This window comes from Pteropus medius, unplaced genomic scaffold (genome assembly GCF_902729225.1).
Source record: "Pteropus medius unplaced genomic scaffold, Ma_sr-lr_union100, whole genome shotgun sequence".
NCBI lineage: Eukaryota > Metazoa > Chordata > Mammalia > Chiroptera > Pteropodidae > Pteropus > Pteropus medius.
Window position 1 is genome coordinate 16854075 of NW_024346667.1, and position 21858 is coordinate 16875932.

The following is a 21858-nucleotide window of genomic DNA, read 5'->3' on the forward strand; positions in this document are numbered from 1 at the left end:
CATTGACAAAGAACAAGTGCACACTGATTTTAAAAAATGCAATACCCTTTATATCTGCTCCAAAGAAAATTTTAAAAGAATCTAACAAAGCATGTAGATTCGTATGATTAAAATGACAAAATGTTGATGAAATCAAAGATGACCTCAATACTTGGAGAATCATACCACGTTCGTGAATTGGAAGACCATGTAGTAAAAATGGCAAGTCTTCTTAAATTGATCTATATATTTAATGCAATTCCTAGTAAAATCTCAAACATTTTTTATAGACATCGACAAGCTTATTCTAAAATTTATATGGCATGAAAAATGCCTTAAAACAGCCAAGACAAGTTTGAAGAGGAATAAAGTAGGAATAATGACCCTTCCTGATGTTGAGGCTTACTTATAACTATAGTAATCAAAACAGTGTAGTAACTGGTGGAGGGATAGATACATAAATCAATGGAACAGTATAGAGAAACGAAAAATAGATACTTACAAATATGCCCAATTATTGACAAAGAAGCAAAAGCAATTCAGTGGGGGAAGGGTTGTCTTTCTAATAGTGCTGGAAAAATTGGACATCCATATACAGGGAAAAATATGAACCTTAATGTAAACATCACACCTTATAATTAAAATAATTAACTCGAAACAGATGTGCTCTAATATAAAACATAAAATTGTAAATCTTCTAGAGAAAGAAAATTTCAGAACCTAGAATTCAGTTCTTAGACTTGACACCAAAATCATGATCCATAAAAGGAAAACTTGATAGACTGAACTTTTATCAGAATTAAAAACTTTTGCTCTGCAAAAGACCCTGTTAAGAGAAAGAAAATGCAAATTACAGATTAGGAGAAAATATTTGTAAACCCTATATTCAGCAAAGGATTTGTATCTAGGATATATAAAGAACCACCAAAACTCAACATTAAAAACGCAAAGAATTCACTTAGAAAATGGGCAAAAGACATGCTAAACATTTTATTAAAGCGGATATACAGATGGCAAATAAACACATGAAAAGATGGTTATCATCGTTAGCCATTTAGAAAATACAAATTTATATCACAATAATGTACCCACTACACACATCAGAATGCCTAACATAAAAAATAGTGATAAAACCAAATGCTGATGAGGCCGATCATTTACCAACAATGATCACCTATATATACATTGTTGGTAAAAACATAAAACGATACAGCCACTATCTAAAATAGTTTGGCAGTCCTTTTTAAAACTAAAAATGTATTTACTCTATCAAGAGTAGGTAATTCCATTTTGGGGCTTATGTCCCAGAGAAAAGAATTATACTCATTTAGAAACTTGTATGTGAATGTTCTTAGCACCTTTACTATTAATAGCCAAAAATTTGAAAACTACCCAGATGTACTAAAGTGGATGAATGTGTGAACAAATTATGCTATATCCGTCCAATGGTATAATATTCAGCAGTAAAATGGAATGAACCATTGATTCATGCATCTAATACCTTGGATGGACTGCAAGGAAAATAATACTGAGTAAAAACAGTGAGTCTCAAAAGGATACATACTATACGATTCCATATATATATAATGCATGAAATATAATTAGAGATGGAGAAAAGATTAATAGTCGACGGGTGTTAGGGATCGGAGTAGTGAATATGGCTATAAAGTGTTATAGTAATGGTGCAGTTTAGTTTTTTGATTATGGCGGTGGTTACTTACACAAAACTATATGTGTGATAAAATTGCATTAATACAGATACACAAATATGTGCGTGTATAATTGGTGAAACCAATCTTTATGGTTTGTACCAGTGCCGGTTTCCTGGTTTTGATAGTGTAGTATAGTTATGCAAGATGATAAAATTAGGTGAGGGTGGATAAAAGAACCTCTCTGTATATTACTTTTCACCTTTCTGTAAATCTATAATATTTCAAACTAAAATGATAAAAGATTTTTGTTAAATATTAAAATGTTAAAAAGATTATTTCAGAGTAGCTCAGATTTTTTTTTTTTATTTCTCAAATACCATGAAGGGAAGATAAAAATCTATAGCAATACTCATTTTGCCATCCACTCTCCTGTAACTCTGTAGATATTCCTATTTTTTTTTTCAGAGTTTACCTTATATCTTTGCCCAGCCATTCCTATTTCTTGTTTTCCCTCACCTCCCCCACTCAGTGACCTATATCTCAAAAGCTCAAGTAACTGATAAGCTAATGCCAAGATCTCCTTGAGGAGGGGAAGAAACTAAGTGGGCAGAAGCCTTTTGTTAAGCTGACAGGAGAAAGACAGAGCATGTAACAATACTTTTTGTTCTGGTACACCCATAAAATGGGTGGTATTATTTATGCCAGACTTAAAGCAAGTGTAAGTAATTTTGCTGAAGGTCAGCAGTGGTTAGGAGGCATTGATGAATACGTGACCTTTCAGACTTCACAGTCTGTCACAGTCCACATTCTCCACTATCGTAGTAGACTTCTTCTGATGAGTGCTCCTGTGGGAGCATTTACATAAAAATATATTTCTTATAATTGTATAAGAAATGGTATGGGTAGGTCACACTTAGCGCACTAGAGAATGCTTGGGCAAGGCTTTCCAGATGATAGATGGTTGATTTGCATTTTGGAAAATGATTAGTGTTTTTAGCCATTTTAAGATGAGTAAGGTCATGGCGTTGTCCACAAACCACAAATAGTTGTCATGGCTTGCATGTAGACTTTATGAATGAGCAGTGGCAGAAGTGAGACTAGAAATGCCTTATCTGCCATTCAACAGAATGCGAGTTGTATTCTGAATGTAATGAGAACCATTGAAAGATTTATCTGGGGCTAGATGTGAAGGAGAATGTTGGAAAGGTTACTCTGACTGGACTGTAGAGAATAGATTGGAGGGATTTAAGACCAGAGGTGAAATAAGTTAGGAAGCCCTTTTGGAAATCCAGAAATCAAAAGAAGAGAGCCTGAGCTAAAGCAGAAACTAAAGAGATGAATTCTGGAGTTATTAGAAGGTAGAATTGGTTAGTTGTCATTTGTATTTGGCAGATGGGAGAGAGGCGAAATAACTCTCAGCCTGCTGACTTGGGAGGCCAATTGTGAGCAGTAAGTGAGGTAGGAGTAAGATCATATAGCAAAAAGAATGATGAAGTTAGGTTTATAAATTGAGGAAGCTGTGCTATGTAAGAATGGAGTTGTTCAGGTGTCAGTTGCATATATACAAAAGTTTAAGAGAAAAGGACTGCAAGGTTGGTTTAGATTTGGGAATTGGCAACATATGTTAAAGCCTAAGAATGAAAAGGGAAGGAGGGCCAGAGAACGAATCTCTAGAAAATATTGACATTAGCAATGAGCCAAGGAAGAGAAAAGCCTATGAAAAATAGGGAAGATTGGAAGATCCCAGGAGAGAGTGCTGTTTTAAATACTGAAAGAGAAGAATGTGTGTGTGTGTGTGAATCATAATTCACTATTTAGTGGGTTATGAATTTTATATAGTCAGTTAAGAGTAATGTTTTTAATAATGTTGAATGTGGAAACTCAGAATATTAATGTTGATTAATATTAAGTGAAAAAATCAGAATACAGTAAAATTACAGTTTTGTAAAAATAAATGTGTACATATCCATCCATACATATGCATAGAAGAAAATTTGGAAGGTAATCTTAAATTTTGTTTCTCAGTTGGTAGAATTATGACTGATTCATATTTTTCCATTTCATAAATTTTCTACAGTGAACATACATGATTTTTATGAGGGGAAAAATACTTATGTAAATTAAGTAGATTTAGTTCAAACTAATTTCCAGTGGAAATCTTAATTGCAAAATTTGTATTGTGAACTAACGGTCATGGGTAACCTTAGAAAATTTTCAGTCATAGCGGGATCAGAAAACAGATTGTAATGGGTTAAAAAATAAATGGCAAGCAGTAAATTGGAGGCGATGAACATAAAAGGTGTGCTCTCAACAAGCTGATAAAAAGACAGGCAGGAAAGTGGGAATGAGGATTTTTTTTAATTAGGAAGAACGTGAAGCATAGTTGTGTGCTGAAGGAAGAGAAAATGGTTAATTTGACAATCTGATACTTTTATTAAAGAATATTAATTTTTAATAAGATAAACTATATTAAAAGATGAATTAGTTTGTGATTGGGTATGATCATTTGTAGTATAGTAACAGGATGTGGCTGAATAAAAAGAGTTTAAGCTCAAATATTTTATATTGTGTTTTTATTTTGTGTGTAAACAAACATGGAGAAATGATTGGCCCTTTGTAGAGAAAAAATTTGATTTGGGTTTTAGCTAACCTCCAAAACAGTTTTGAAAACCTGTTTACATGTGTGGCTAATGAAAACATAGCTGGTCTTGGTTTTGAATAATTATGTTTGAGGTTTAATTGCTTCCTTCTGTTGTCACTGAATCTGTTGGTTAAATTGATACAAGAAAATGCCAGGGTTTGTTATCAGTTTATCAGCTAGGAACTATCAGTATAAGCCAAAAGAAATAAAGTGGCACCTGGATATTCCTAAGTAAGATGCTGATGTAGCCTTAGTCATTCTTTAAACTTAGTACATTAAATGATGAACAGGGATTCCTGCAAAACCTGGCAGCTATGTATGGAGGCAGGTCCAGCTCTTCAAGAGGAGGGAAGCCAAGAAACAAAGAGGAAGAGGTATGCTTCCCGCATGTTCGCTACCTCCGTCACAGCCATTTTTGAGTTTAATGCCTTCCTTTCTTGCATGGTTTAAATTCTTAACAATTATTTGAAGATTTTGTAGGTGTATAGGGACCTGTTAATGAATTTTGACTGACATATCTATGTCATAATTTTGCCCCATAACTGCTATTCAGTATTCTGAGTTTAATTTTTTCTTTTGATAAAACTAAAAATTTGTAATTATAATGTATTTCTTTTCAGAAATAAGTTGATCTAAATTAAACACTTGAAAGCTAATATTACATTTCCATTAACCAGATTTCAAAGCTTTTATTTCTTGTATTCAGATTAACACTTTGCTTTATTTTAATTTTTTTAAAAAAATATAGGAGTTAAAATATTGGTAATTTTTCTTTTACATTAAAATGTTATGTTTTTTCCTTCTTGTAGGTTTATCTTGCAAGGCTGAGACAAATAAGATTGCAGAATTTCAATGAGCGCCAACAGATTAGAGCCAAACTTCGTGGTGAAAAGGCAGGTTAAAAATCAATTTTTAAAAAAGTAATTGAATGACATTGTAATAAGTAAAGATTAAAAATGCTGTGCCACACACCCACCACCACCACCATACCACCATAAAAAAAGAAGTGCTGTGCCACTAACAAAAAATAAAATCTGATGAAAACAGTGAAAGTCAAAGGCCAGAAACTATACTTGGGGATAAAGTAAACTTATTTATATGATTTAAAATTTGTAAGACCATTTTTTGCCGAGGAATTCTATGAGTAAAATATAAGTAGTACCCATGGGCATGTAAAATGGTACATTTTCTGTCATTCTCTTTATAATCTTTTTCCCATTGTCCATAGGACTTTGTAAGTGTAAAGTGTTTTCACGTAGCTGTGAGAGAAAATTAGTGAAATTGAACAGTTTACTATTTTACATATTTAGATTTTAGTTTATTCATATTCTCTTCACAGAGCTCTGCTCTAAATTTGGGATTCTATCCTAAGTGGTTCGCTTATCTATTTTGCAGAAAGAAGTGGATAATTCTGAAGGACAAGAGGGAAGTGAGGAGGCTGACATGAGGCGTAAAAAAGTTGAAGCACTTAAGGTATAGTCTAGAAATCGTTTTCTTAGAGAAAATTGAAGCCTGAGATAGAGAATTATGTTCTTAAGTCTTTTATAGTTAAATTATCTTATTCTCTTGCTTTAATTTTTCTTTCTCATTTTTCTCTAACTTTTTTGGTTTCTGAAAAATAGCCTTTCTCTCTTTATATCATATTACAGAGATCAATTTGATGAAATCATTGCAAATGCATGAAACCATCACATAAGTAACCTTAAAAAGAAAAAAGGTAACCTTAAAAATTAAAAACATAATGGTTCATTTCTGTGAAGATCAATGAAGTTTGTATATAATAATCATAGTTTAAAATTTTTACATTTGTACTTCCATTAGAATATACTCGCATTTATTTTCTTTCAACAAACATTTATGGAGCAGCTGCTGTGTGCTGAGCCCTGGTTTAGATGCTGGAGCTATGAAGTGAGCTAACGTTTTTATTCTGGAACACTGCATGTGCGCGAGCGCACGTGCACACACACACACACTTCTTTTTTTGGCTAGTAAGTAAATATCTTTAGAGACCTGAAAAAAAGAAACCTTACGCCCTTCTTCCTGATAACTAATTTTGTTGATTGTTTTTATTTTCAGGCCCAAGCAAGTGCACGTGCTTCTGTATTAAAAGAACAATTGGAACGAAAGAGAAAGGAAGCATATGAGAGAGAAAAGAAAGTATGGGAAGAGCATGTAAGATTTAGCTCATACTCTTAATCTTGGTCTTGTTAACGTGCTTGTATCTCTTACTGGGTATATATTAGGCATTATAATTTTGTAATTATTTTTTTAAATTTTTTAATTCTCATTCATTCTCCCTCTCCCTTCTCTTCCCCTGCTCTCCTTCTTTCTATTGCTCTGTCTCTCTCTCTTAATTTTAGAATGATTAATTTTAGGATAAAAGTTATTTGGGCGTTTGATTTGAGGTGAGAACCTAATTTGTTTTATTTTTTTATTATTTCCAAGTAGCTAATCGAAGTCCCAACATCACTTAATGGCTATACTTCTTTTTGCCACTGATCTATAGTGCTACCTTTAAGATATATTAAATTATTATATATACTAAAGAATGAACCTATAGCATATATGTATCAGGGTTTCTCTTCCGCTCCATTCTTTCTGTCTGTTCTGCCAGTACCATATTGCATTAATAATTATGGATTTAGAAAATATTTAATTTCTAATAATGTTCATTCCTCATTTTTCTTTTACATTTTTTATGCTTAGTTATTTGCTCTCTTTACCATATACATTTTAGGATTATTTTTGGTGTTTTTTTAATCCTTTGGAATTTTTATCAATACTAACTTAAACCTACAAATTAGCTTAAGGAGAACTGATAGGCTTATAAAGTCTTTATCCAGGAGCATGCTAAATATCTACATTTACTCATTGTTTCTGTTATATCTCCTATACAATTTTGATCATTTTTAACTCATACTGGTTATATTTCTTGTAAAGGTTAGTTCTTGATAGTTTATAATTCCATTTCTGCTTTTATAGGTTTTTTTTTCTTGACAGAATATCGCTGATATTTGGAGAAGTTGTTGGTTTTTGCTTCTCTCTTTTACAATGAGTTTACCTATTCTACCAATTTTTAATAAAATTTTTATAGGTTTGTAGCATGAGACTGTATCATTGACAGGTAGTCATGATATACATCATAACAATAATTCCTACAGTTTATTGTATGGTAGGCACATTATAACTACTGCACATGTATTGCTTTGTTTAACCTTTATAGCTTTACAAAGCAGATGTAGAAAGGGTAAAACAATTAGATGAGATGACATTTCCAGTAAGTGCGGAACACATATTTGAATGTGGATCTGCCCAGTGTCGAGGTCTTTATTTTTATGTACCACACCTTAATTTCCCTTGCTTTCTTTAAGTGGTGCCTTTTATTACTATTATATTCTTATCGCATTGTCCAGAACTTCTAGGAAATGTTAAATAAGAATAGCGATAATATTTTGTTCCTGTCTTTAATGGAAGTACTTTAGTCATGTCTCTGTTATGTATGTAAAAGAGTAAGGACTATAGTTTTATCTCTAGATTTTACAGATTTTATCAGAAATATCTTTTGGAGTTTTATCAGATGTCTTGTTTATTCGTTAATGTGATTTTCTTTTTTTTTTTTAATCTACCCATTGATGTAATATTCAGGGAAGTTCTCTTCCCAGATTCCTAATATAAAAGAAACGTTCAGCTACGTGAGAACGAGTGAAAGAAATCCCCAGAGTTCAGGCTGCATATCTGTGGAAATCTTTCCTGTGGTTAGGTCGCAGACTGTGGTTTAATATGACGAGTTCCTCCTTTATCGCATTTTACTCTTTTTTGCGTGTTTCATTTCTGTCTTCGCCCTGTTCTTTGGACCTGCCATACACTCCCCATTTCTGTCTACCTCAGAATGTTCTTATCCTTAGCCTCGACATCCAATCTTATCCATTTAAATAGACATATCATGAGTTCAATTTGGAATCGTGCTCCTTGTTCCAGGCATTACTGGACATTAACAGTTTCAGAGATCTCTGCAAGATATATTTATTTGACATCAAAGGATTTAAGAACATGAAAAAAAATTAGGATTCTACTTCTGCTGATGGCCACTATTTTAAAGCCGCTCTTCTGATGGTCTTTGTAGCATGGAGTTAACTTTCCTTAAGCATCAGGAACAGAATTTCACAGGTGGTGGAGGAGGTAAAAGGAGAAGAGGAGGGGGGAGTACCTTTAGAATAACTGTTAAGTTTTATATTTCAATGAATGCATTTTACAAATTATGTCCAACATGATTCAGCTGTGAGCAGGTGTTTTACATTCTTACTATATACTTTTATTACTGGGCAGTTGTGTACCTGCATAATAGCATTGTTCTGTTTCCTCAGATGACCAGTGGGAATGGAGTCTTTTCTATTACCAGAGGCTGCAATAGACCTCATTATACTCATGCAACATACTTTCAAGAACATTCATATACTTCTAGTACAGTTTAAGAAAAGCTCCCTTAAAAGTTACTTTCTAAGCTATGTAAAACCAGTGTAAAACTTTTTTCTCTGTATATGTTTTCTCCTTCATAATGGTAGATATATCTCAGTTCTAAAGTGCATACAAATGATAGGTTTTATGACAGTATTACTGATAGATAATAATAGTTGCTAGTATGGTAAAACTTTGTATTTCCTCACATTTCTTCAGAAATATTTTTATGGTGGCAGCATTAAACTGTGGTAGCGAGCCTGGATTTTGAGGTCCAATAGGCCAGCAACTCATTTTCACTTGGGAGAATTATTTTATTGTGTATTCTTTTGGTAAAACTGTCAAATAAGGTGTCCAGACTTCTTCTAGCTGAGGGATAGGCAGGTCATCTAAAGTAGACCAATAGAATTCTATCCCAGGACTTGAAGCTTGAGCAGACTATCACAAGATTTGAAGTTCGAGTTTATTTAATCCAATAAGAGAACCTCATGAAAACCATGAATTAGTTTCTGCCACCTAGATCTATAAAGCTACCCAGATTTTTAAGAGGGCTTCCTTTTGCTTTTGTGATCCTACTTGCTACTGTTCCGCCACCTCCTCCTTCCTTCACTTCCTCCCTTTTTTCAGAGTTAGTTTCTATTGCTTTCAACCAACAAACTTTAACTGATTCACTATGTAAAGTGTTCAGCACGGTACCTGATGAATAGTAATACAAATAAATTAATTGGGAATTCTGTGGCTCATGATATTTCAGAATTATGCATAAAATATTTACTGAATACTTTTGTTTACATTCAGTAAACAAATGTTTACTGAATGTGTCCTGGTATAGTGAAGAAAAAAATGAGGCTGGGGAAACCCATAGAAAAAGATCCTATTTATGGTTACCAGAGGTCGGAGTTGGGAGAGAAGGAATTAGATAAAGATGGTCAAAAGGTACAAACTCCCAGTTATAAGATAAATAAGTACTAGAGATGTAATGTACAATGTGATGCCTGTAGCACACACTGCTATATGATATAGCATATGAGAAAGTTGTTAAGAGAGTAAACCTTAAGAGAGTTCTTACTAAGAGGAGAAAATTCTTTTTCCATTTCTTTTTATTTGTATATAGATGAGATGATGGATGTTAACTAAACTTACTGTGGTAATGATTTCACAATATATGTAAGTCAAGCCTTTATATTGTATACCTAGAACTCATACAGTGATATTTTCAATTATATCTCAGTAAAACTGGTGCACGGGATGAGGCTAGGAATCTGAATATTTGATTTTTACTCTCAGCTCTGCCACTTAATTTGCCTGTTTGGAGAACTGGTTTAATATTTTCAGGCCTTTATTTCCTCATCTCCTAAATTAAAGGCTTTATGTCTAATGTTGCTCTGTCTAAATTACCTTGAAAAATACTCTTCATAATGTATGTACTTAAGTCCAGGTTAATCTACAGAAAATGGGTTAAAGTTATTTTATCAAGTAATTATTTCAACAAAATGTCTAATTTAGCATAATCTAAATGTAATATTTACTTGCTGGCCATTACTCTAACTCAGGAATCGTTAATGTGGTATTCAGAGTTGGAGTTAACATTATTAAACGATCTGAAATGTTTGTTAAAAGTTTGTATGTATATTGTAGTTTTCTTTGGTAAGACCATATATCTTTCACTGGATTCTCAAAAGTATCTTTGATCTGACAAATGGTAAAAATCACTGCCATAATTATTCTAATTCTTTGGCATGTATAACCCAATTTTATAAATTTTTCTCTGACATATTTAATGGTAAGAACTGTAATACTAAATAGGACTTTAATATGAAAAATAATTTTAATGTATGATGATAGATTTTTCCTCCCAAATAATACAGTGTTTACTTTCTCGGCCAGCATATATGCTCATATTGTGAGTGAAATATATAAGAAAGATACTCAGTTTTTAACAAGTATAGCAACATATTTAATTAAAATTCAATGAAAAATGGAATTAGAGGAATTCTTAGATCAGAGAGTGTATTTTGAATATGATGAGTTCCCATTTCATTGCATTTAACTGTTTTGTGTTATTTCATTTCTGTTTCTCTCTTTGTCCTGTTCTTTGCACCTGCCATACAGGTAGGCTTCCTCCAGGGCAGAAACATTTCTCTTTCTGATGACCTTGTGCTGTTCTTACACTTAGACATTCTTATAAATGCATTATACTAGAAAATTATTCATATACAAATATTTTTCTATTTTTGGTTTTTTAGAGACAGAGTTCTAAGAAGTTCAGCATGAATTTGATAAAATTTGGCCATGCTTTAGACTGTATTAAATTACATGTGAATTTGCTCTCTATTAAAAATATGAAATCAGGCCATTTCATAATATTTTTCTAACATCCATTAAATCCTTATTAATCATTCAGCATGTACAACGGCAATAGTATTTGTATTTCGTATGCTTCAAGAGTAGGTAAACTGATAGGTTCGTGTGTTTATAAACCTGGTCTCTTTGGAGAAATTTTGAGTTTTGTGATTTAGTGGCAAAGATGGTTAATTTTCAGCAAATGGTACAATTGACAGATAAAATAGAAGCAATTTTACGTGATAACTTTTATCTCAAGATCTGGTTAACATTTAATAATAATAGCCTTAACATTCAGGTTATATGATGTTTACTCAGAAGGCCCAAGTTCTACTGTACTAATAGGTTAGTGATATGTATTCCTTGGCTTCTAGTAATATTACCATGTCTCAGTAGTTAACTGAATTACCTTTAAATTTTCAATAACTGACTTAGTTTTATTATCAATTGTAAGAATTAGTAGATGTTCTGTTGGTCTTTGTTCTTCGCTTTAGATTTCAAATGTCTGAGTTTTTTTGCTTTTTCGTTGTTTCAGCTTCTTCTGATCTTTTAAGCTTAGTGGAGCCCCGAGAGCAACTACCATGTGTTCTATTATAGAACACAAGCGTTTCCGAAAGCTGCTGACGGTCATTACTACAGCAGTGCCAGTGTCTTAAACATTGGATCAGATATCTTAGATCATAAAATATATACCTGTGACTGTATACCAGTCATTAGCCATGTATAAGTCAGTCATACAGATTTTTGTACAACACGGAATAAGTTTTTAATAGTAATGTGTGAAGTATTTTCTTCATTGAAATAGCTTCTGTTCATTAAAAGATTTGCTTCTGTAAGTACAAAGATAAGCAGTGTGAACAGAATTTTGTCGAGATCATCCATATCTTAGTATAATAATCCCAACACTTTCCTAAATTTGATTATCTTTTGTTTCTTACTGTTCAACTCATAGCACTTTATCAATAAACAGATTTTTAGGTTTCTTTTAAAGTTGAGATTAATATAGAAACATCTCTATTACATATAATTTATATCTAAAGAATATAAGGTCAAGAGAAAGAATTTCAATCCCTTTATGTGACTTTTATCATTCTTTAAGGACATAACCTGCTAAATATTCCCCAAAATGTTTAAAATTTTTCTTAGGCCATATGTCTACAATTTCAGAGAGTTGTGCCAGTTCCTTGTTTAAACTGTATAAGAATTATGTATGTATGTGATTAATCATTATAAAAGCATATAGATAAATGAAGTATTAGAGCAGTGGCTATATAGGTGACTTTTTCTTTTATTAAAAGTTTCTTTAATATGTCTATCATAGTCATCTTCTCAATAATTTTGGAAATGACTTTTGAGATAGTCTTTATAAGCATAAATGCAAATCGTATCATAGGTTGAAAAGGGAAGTTGGTGCTCTTTAGTGAAATTGGTTAAGTTTATATGATCTCTCTTGTTTAATTATTCATACAATTAAATTACTCTATATCGTTTTTTTAAATTTTATCATGTAAAGTATTTTCTTTCCGGTTTCTGCTGCTTATTGATGTCTGTGTCAATTCTTATACACTACAAAAACTTCAAATTTTGATTTTGCATAGATGAGTAGCTGTTGTTTTTATTTTGCTTTGTGCAAGTTTCTTTATTTTGTCAGGTACTAAAACCAGACTTTTAGTGTTTAAACCAAATGACCTTATTTAATGAAAGCTAAATAAATATTTGCTAAATCATAGTAATTACTACCATTTGTTAGGTACAACAAATGCCTCACAGCTGTACACCTTACATAAATTATCATGTTTAATCCCTATAGCAAGGAGACAATGGGTACAGCATTCCTATTTTAGAAAAAGCTCGAAGTTTAGAGAGGATAAAAAACAATAAAAAATCATGAGACTAGTAAGGGAGACGTTTGGAATTTGAGTTTAGAACTTTCCTACTTCAACTGTATTTTATGAACTTCTTAAACAATGAATGGGCATTCAAATTGGATACTTTATTAAAGTTGGTCTCACCATCTCCCATCCTGGCTTTTTACACAGTTCTTTCTCTAGTTTTTATTTTGTTTGTTTTTCCCCAGATTATTTAGCACACATCTACTTTTATTTCTGTGTAACATACTGATTGATTTTTATGTTCTCTTTTCTCTTATACTTTGTAATCCTTTGAGAAAAACCATTGTCATTCATTTTGTTTTGTTTTTCTTTTACTTTTTTGGTTTAGAATTATTTATTGCCATTAGTTCTAGTCTATAATATACTGAGTTTTTCCCCCTGACTTTACTGAAATATAATTGTTAAATAACATTGTGTAAGTATAAGATACATAGCATGATGATTTGATATATGTATGTATCGTGAACTGATTACCACAATAACATCTGTCACCTCACATAGTTACCATGTAGATCTAGCACTGTGCTTGGCACTTAATATATCTTTGAATATGTTGATTAATTTTAATCAGATATTGTATATTTGTCTTCTCCTAAAAATCACATTAGATTTATTTATTGAAATAGCAGAAATCATTTTTAAGTAAATTGGTATAATACAATTAAGAAATATGATATGTGGTAAGGAAGATATTACTGATTTAAATAATAATGGCACAGTTTTATGTCCAAATTAATTTGTTTTCTTCAAAATAACCATCTAGGGAAATAACATATTTCTTCTAAAAATGTGGCTATTAGTTCAGATCTAATTGGAGCTTGTATTTATTCCCTCAAGTTATGGTACCTATTTTGAATATACTCTGTGGTAGTAAGACAATTATAAAGTTTCAGAATATTTCTACATAATCTTTCAAGGAGATAATAGTTGTGTGAGCTCTAGAATTTTTTAAAAGTCATTTATCATATATTTTAAACATCAGTGTACTTTCTCCACAGCACTGAACTATGGGATTAAAGCAGTACTTCATCTTTTGTTTTTTTAATAAAGACTACTTTTTAGAGCAGTTTTAGGTTCATAGCAAAATTGAGAAGAAGGTACAGAGATTTCCCATACACCCCTTTCCCCTACAGAGGTATAGCCTCCCCCATTATGAACATCCCCCACCAGAGTGGTACATTTGTTAAAATTGATGAACCTACCTTGACACATCATCACCCAAAGTCCATAGCTTACATTATAGTTTAAACTTGGTGGTGTACATTCTGTGGGTTTGAACAAATGTATAATGACATATGTTCATCATTATAGTATCATACAGAGTATTTTCACTACCCTAAAAAACCCCTGTGCTTTGCCTATTCATCCCTCCCACCAACCCCACTCCCCTGCTAGCCCCTGGTTCCACTGATCTTTTATTGTTTCCACAATTTTGCCTTTTCCAGAACGTCATATGGTTGAAATCATGTAGAATGTAGGCTTTTCAGATTGTCTTCTTTCACTGAGTAAAAGGCACTTAAGTTTCCTGCATGTCTTTGCATGACTTGATAGCTCATTTTTTTTTTTTTGAGCACTGAATGTCCATGTATATGCCAGTAAGTAAATGCGTTGTTTGTTTCCTTATTGTTGAGTTTTAAGAGTTGTTTTATATTTTGATTAGCAATCTTTTGTGTTTATGTATTTTGCAAATAATTTTTCCCAGTCGATTTTTCCCAGTGGCTTGCCTTCTCATTCTCTCAACAGCGTCTTTGACAGAACAAAAGTTTGTAATTTTAATGAAATCTATTTTATATATTCTCTCTTTAACATCATGCCTTCGGTGTTCTACCTAAAAAGTCCAAGGTCATTTGGATTTTTTCCTATATTATCTTCTAGGAGTTTTTAGGTCTGCGATAGATTTTGAGTTAATTTTGTGAAGTGTGTAGGGTCTGTGTCTAGATACAGTTCTAGCACCATTTATTATAAAGACTATCTTTTCTCCATTAAATTGCCCTTGCTCCTTTGTTAAAGATTAGTTGACTATATTTGTGTGATCTGTTTCTGAGTTCTGTTCTGTTCCATTGATCTACATGTCTGTTCTTTCACCAATACCACACTGTCTTGATACTGTAGCTTTATAGTAAGGCTTGAAGCCAGGTAGTGTCATTCCTTGAACTTTGTTCTTCTCCTTCAATGCTGTGTTAATATGTCCATCTTCTTTCGAACAACCTATATTGGCGTAAAAGGAAATCCAGAAGACCAAATTTAGAATTCTTTTACTACCTTATGCTTACTAGATGATCAGTAAAGATTGCATTCGATATGTATACTCACCAGAAATTCTTATTTACTGGTTTGAAGAAAAGTCAGAAGTAGGGAGAAGACTTGTTGTCATGTTACTATGATCGTACCTGTAAATGGCATTTCCTTATATTTATTAAAGCTTCAGAATCTTAATTTACATAATTTAGAGTCTAAATGGCAAGATAAAATGAACACACATGTGACTATAACAAATGTATTCTCAGTGATATAAATTTTATTAGCTGTATATATCAGTTCTTCCATTCTCATTTATGTTGGCATTTTTATAATGAGAGCTCTTATGTTGTGTGACTGATGTTCAGACTTTACGAAGATTGTACTGAACTTACAGAAATTGCAGAAGCATTTTTCTGAAGTGTAAGATTAATATGTTTTTCTTCCCACCAAATGTTGTAGTGGATTAAAACTAAAGTGAAAGTACTAGTATTTAATCTTTTAGGAAAGTTTGTTTTTTATCATCATTTTATGAAACACCGTTAATGCAGTGGAAAGGAGTTATTTAGTACTACATGACACATAATTATTTTTACATCTGAAGCCAGAGATGTTTCTCTTTATCCACTGATCTTTTAGCATCTAGCACATTGCCTTGCATTATGACAATTGAAGAATTAAAAAAACTACTTGTAGATAGAGTGCATAAACAAACAGTGATCTTAAAAGTACCTTTTAATCTCTTCATGCAAATATACATTTCTCAATGGGTGTTTAAATTCTTTATTACAGTTGGTGGCTAAAGGAGTAAAGAATTCTGATATGTCTCCTTCAGGACAGCATGATTCAGGTGGCTCTCCATCAAAGCAACAGATGAGATCTGTTATTTCTGTCACTTCAGCTTTGAAAGAAGTGGGTATGGTAAGTTTCCTAAAATTTAGACTGCTTCAAAGTTAAAAGATTATTAAACAGATTAAATATAATGAAATTATATTAATTTCTAATGTCCTGTTAGGTTTTTTCCTAGGAAAAAAAATTACTTTTTAAGATTTTTGTGTATGTTTACTCTGAATATTGGGGCCTCGCTGATCTTAAGTTTTATATCTAGGACCACCTGGTAGATAAAAATTATTGGAATGATTCTCCCTCTCTTTAACTTTAAACTAATATTGAATAAATAAAAAATATATATAGAAATATACTAAAAATCATGCAAAAACATTTATATATTCCATCTTTCACAGTCAGCAAAAATGCACTTTTTAAGAAATAATGTCTTTTTGGTACTTAGAGTAATTACTTCTAAGAATAAAGTCCAAGACATGTTTACATCTATTTTAATTTTTTTGGCATAACAGATGTTAGTGGACTCAGTATAATTGCACATAATTCATCAATTATTTCTTTTAACTTCTATTTTTAAATCTCTGTCATGCCAAATAGATAGTAAGACATAGCAATGTGGGCAAGTAGATAGTTTAAATTCTGAAGTATGTGTCAGGTATCCATCTAAAATGTGAAAACTCTGTTTTAGGATTAAGGGAAATGGGCTCATGATGTGGAACTTCAGCCTACAATTCAACAGAAAGAAGGGAAAAAGTCTACCGAATCATATAATATAACACATTAACATGATTTTCTCCTTTCCTGGTAATTAATGTCAGTGCCTTTTAATTATTGAGTTTCATTAAGTTTTTGCAGACAACTCTGATGTTATTGGTACAACAATTTTTTTACAGCCTTTTTGTTTATTTTGAAAATAAGACTTAGTTTTTCGCTTACTCTCAAGAACTTCATATAAGAAAATATGGTTCTTCAAGTATGCTTAGTCTCTTTTACTTTTTGATAATGACTTTGCTTGTGCTATATTGTTCACTTCAGCTTTTGATACCACTGTGGGGTTCCCCTCCTGGTACTCAGTCTCATATCTCAAATAGCTGTTCATCTCTCTGATTGTAGTGACGCTAATTCCTGACTACTTTACTGGGTAAAATACTGTTTGTCTCATTTCATGAATTACTTTAAAACCGACCATTATACTCTTTTGTATTTTTCTCAAATAGTACAAAATTGAGATAATCCATGTAAATAAATGGTTTTTCTTTATGTGTTTTCTTGACAGGTAGTGCTTATTTAAAATTGAGAATTGCTCTTCCATAGTCTGAGTCTTCCAGTTATCCTTGCTTTCATAGCTTTCATAACTACTAATTTCTTTTCATATATTTAAAAATTCTAGGTAGTCTAGATTGCTATGATTTTACTAATCAGAAAACAAAATTTATATTATTAGTACATGGGACTTCAAATTCATTATTGTTACTTTCTTTGCTTAGAGAGAAAAACCAATTCTCAATTATGTTTAATAGTATGGCTTAATAAGAATACATATTGTTCATGAAACAAAAGACAGCTTCAAAATAACACAGCCTATATTGAATTACTTTATTCATTAAAACTTTCCTTAGTTTTAATTAAGAGTATATGAATTATTTTTTTTATTTCTGTTATTGACTTAAAATTATCAAAAAATCAGATGCCACAGAGGAAAAGTGTATAGTTATATACGTGATTGGTAATTTAAAAATATGACAAATAATTGAGAATTGGCCCTTCTACTATATATTAAGCCTATTACTTGATTATATTTAACTGTTTCTCACTGCAGATAATGAAGGAAGCGGTGTTGACATTTACAGGAATGAAATAATACACAAAGAGCAATTTAAAGAAAAATAAAACTTAACAAAAATATCACAAATTTTAAGGTAGACTTTTAAAATGACATTATTTCTTACTTTGTAACTATCTGTGTTTAAAGGACAGTTTAACTGGTACCCAGGAACCCGCAGAAGAAATGCAAAAGACTAACAATGCTATTTCGGTAGGTGCAATTTTCATTTTTTTTTTTATCATATTACTTAATCATCATATGCATATTAAAGTATAGGGTTTTAACTGTTTCAGAGTAAGCGAGAAATACTACGTAGATTAAATCAAAATCTTAAAGCTCAAGAAGATGAAAAAGGCAAGCAGTGTCACTCTGATACCTGTGAGATAATCGTTCACGAAGATGACAAAGGACATGAAAAAGAAAAGTCAGTTTCATCTGATCGCAAGAAATGGGAGGCAGGAGGGCAGCTCGTGATTCCTCTGGATGAGTCTGCATGGGATGCATCCTTCTCTGCAACTGACAGTGGGTATAAAAGTGTTCATATCCTATTTTGTTCTAACACACACATAAACTTGTATGGGCACTCTGAAAGAAAGAACACTTAGAGGAATTGAAAGAAGCTGGAAGGATTTCATATATATGTGAAAAATGAGAAAAACTTCATTCTTAGAAATAGCTAGTGTGAGAGAAGTGTGAGAGAGGGAACTAATGATACATACATAAGTTGTATTACTTTAACCCTCTCTAATCTATTATCAGGAATAATTCTTGATGAGAACCACAGTAGTAAACTTTAACTAAATCTCAGGAAGCTTCCATGGGGATTTAGCAGGGATATTGAGAAGATCTCACTTAATGTTTCATTTATTTAGCAATGATTACTGAGTGCCTACTATTTTCTTGCATTTTCCTAGGCATTAGAAATACAACAGTGAATGAGCAAAAACATTTGTACTTACATTCTAAAGAGGCAAGTCTGAACATCAACTAACTAAATAGTTTTAATTTTTTTTCAAGTAATTTTTTTGATGGACTATTTTTGTAGAATTCTTTCTTGCATTGGAGAAAAGCCCGAAGACTCCATAGCATTTATTTGTTTACTTATTTAGCAGTTCTTTATTGTGTGCCATTATATATCACATATTCCTAAGCAGGGAGGATATAATAATCATTAAGACATAGTCTCTCACCTTAAGGTACTTAGGGTTTAGTGGAAAGGGAGGCAAGTAAAGAGGCCATTAATTATAGTTGATAAATAATATGCTAGGGATAATAATAGCTACTGTAAGGATATGTATCAGGGCATAAATCAGTGTTGAGAGAGCCAAGAAAATGATTTCTGGAAAAAGTGATGTGCTGAGGGATAAGAAGTTATCTAAACCAAAAGCCAAGCAGAGTGTTTTAAGCAGAGAATTACTAGAACCCAAACGTGGGAGAGCAGGCAAAGCAAAGAGAACTGGATATAATTTAGCATGGACAACTAAAATTCAGAATTCAAGACAAAGAATGGCAAGCAAGAAGCCTTAGAAGAAGTAAGCAGGGCCAGATCATGAAGGATGTTATACACTGGCTCTGTCAAACAGTATGAACATAACTCTGAGTGCAGAGAGGAGACTTAAAACAGTGTGCCTACTTCTGAGTTTCTAGCATGTTGAATTCTTTTTTTTTTTAATTTTATTTTTTTATAAGTTATTGGTTAATGAAATCCAGTAAGTTTCAGCTGTACATTTTAACAGTAAGGTATATATATATTTACATTATATGTCCACCTTCCATAGTTAGATTTATTTCTGTCACCACATACTTGAATTCTGACTTGGGAATCCTGGAGGGGGAAAATGGTAACTCACCACTGGTTTCATGGTACTTTGAATTTTTGTCATCTTCTCTAATTTGGCTGATACTGTTTGCTTCTCAGTTCTCAAATAGTTGCTTCATGCATTTTGTTCAATGGGAGCTTTATTCAATGGGAGACATGGGTTGATGTGTGCTTACTGCATTTTCCCAGGAATTAGAACTGTTAATTATCATTAAAGAGATACTAAGAAAAATAATCTTTTTTGTATTTTCCATGTAGTTACCATTTCTGGTGTTCTTTATTTCTTTGTTTACATTTACATATCCATGTAGTATCATTTTCTTTCTGAATAAAGGACTTCTTTTAACATTTCTTGCAATGCCGGTGATAGAGTCTTTGAACTTTTGTATAATGAAAACTATTTCACCATAATTGTTAAAAGATATTTTCTCCAAGTTCTAGGTTGGCAGTTTTGTCTTTCAATGGTTTCAAGATGTTACTCTGTTGCCTTCTGACTTGCATTGTTTCTGACAAGAAATACGATCCTTATCTTTGTTCCTCTCTACATAACACACTGTTTTCCTCTGCATTTATGATTTGTCTTGATCATCGGTTTTGAGCAATTTTTAAAGTGCTTTGTTGTAGTTTTCTTCATGTTTCTTTTCCTTGGGCTTTGTCAAGCATCTTGGATCTGTGGGTTTATAGTTTTCATCAAATTGGAAATTTCTTTGCTAATATTTCTTCAAATATTTTTTCTGTGCCTTGTCCCCTTTCTCTCCTTCAGGGACTGTAATTTCATATATATTGAACAGATTGAAGTTATCCTGTAACTCTGTGATACTTTTTTCATTTTTTAGATTCTATTTTATTCTGTGTTTCTATTGCTCTAGCTTCGAATTCACTTATTTTTTTTTTTTTCTGCATTGCCAAATCTATTAATCCCATCCAGTGTATTTTTCATCTAGATATTAGAGTTTCATCTCTAGAAGTTTGATTTGGACATATATATGTATGTATATATTCATATTCACAAACATATATATATCTACCATATCTCTATTTAACTTTTGATTGTATAGTTATAAAAACTTTGTTAATGTCCTTGCCAGCTAATTCTAACATGTCTCAGTTCTTGGTCCATTTTGATTTTTTGATTTTTCTCTTTATTATGGGTCATATTCTTCTGCTTCTTTGCATAATTGGCAATTTTAGTTTGGATGTCAGACATTATGAATTTTACCTTGTTGGGTGCTTAGGTATTTTTATTTCTGTAATTCTGCAGCTTTTTTTTCTGGAATGCAGTTAAGTTAGACTCAGTTTGATCCATTTATGTCTTGTTTTTAATATTTGTTAGGTGAAATCGGAGCCATGTTTAGTGATAATTATTCCCCACTACAGAGATGAAACCCTTCTGAGTACCTAGTGCACCATGAATTATGACATTATCCAGTCTAGCTGGTGGGACCAAGCAATATTTCATGTCCTGCATTCCCTGTAATCTTTCTGGGTGGTTCTTTGGTAGTTTTCTCACACATTTGCTCAGAGCACTATTTCACTGAATGCTCAAAGGGCTTTACTCTGCAAATCTCTGGAATTCTCTGGAATTCTTTCTACTTGCCTTGGTCTCCAAGAATCCTAGCTTTAGCTCTTGAAGTTGGAGAGTGTACTAGACTCTTACTAGGTTCTGCCTTCTGAGCTGCTGCCTGGAAACTAACAAGAAAGTAAGCTGGGGCAATCATAGGGATCATCTTGTTTCTTTCTTTCCTATCAGGGATCCATGTTCATCATGACCTCTTATCCATTGTCTTGAAACTGTCATTTTATATATTTTATTAAATCGTTTTGGTTATTTAGGTAATAGCATAACTCTGGTTACCTTATTGCATCTTATTCATAATTAGGAAGTCCTTGCGAGCAGTCTTTAGAGGCTCTTGTACTAATCTAGACAAAAATTACTGTGATGACCTTAACGAAGTTATTAAAAAGTAATAAAGAGAAGAGGACATATTTAAGATACAGTATGGGACAGACCTATAAGGGCTTTACGTGAAACGCTTGTAAGAGTTTGTCAAAGGAAGAACTTTGAGAAGAAAATAAGGAACAATCAGAGTTAGGAAAACTGAGTGTAGCGTGGATTTAAAAGGAAGATGAGAGTACTTCAGGAAGAGAAATGACAAATTGAGGGCTAA

General features: G+C 32.3%; 1 protein-coding gene across 8 annotated transcripts in view; it reads left to right on the forward strand.

Annotated features, from left to right (window-relative positions):
- The window catches only part of NEK1 (NIMA related kinase 1), a 134187-nt gene that overhangs the window by 73179 nt on the left and 39150 nt on the right, over positions 1-21858 (forward strand). For 6 of the 8 annotated variants that reach the window (XM_039876326.1, XM_039876325.1, XM_039876327.1 and 3 more), the window contains 7 exons: positions 4563-4646; positions 5082-5165; positions 5668-5745; positions 6349-6444; positions 15993-16121; positions 18019-18081; positions 18165-18393. In XM_039876326.1, coding sequence (XP_039732260.1) covers positions 4563-4646; positions 5082-5165; positions 5668-5745; positions 6349-6444; positions 15993-16121; positions 18019-18081; positions 18165-18393 — 763 coding nt within the window. Of the gene's footprint in view, positions 1-4562; positions 4647-5081; positions 5166-5667; positions 5746-6348; positions 6445-15992; positions 16122-16734; positions 16908-18018; positions 18082-18164; positions 18394-21858 lie in introns of those variants that run through there. The other 2 variants (XM_039876332.1, XM_039876330.1) reach the window with 2 other exon arrangements.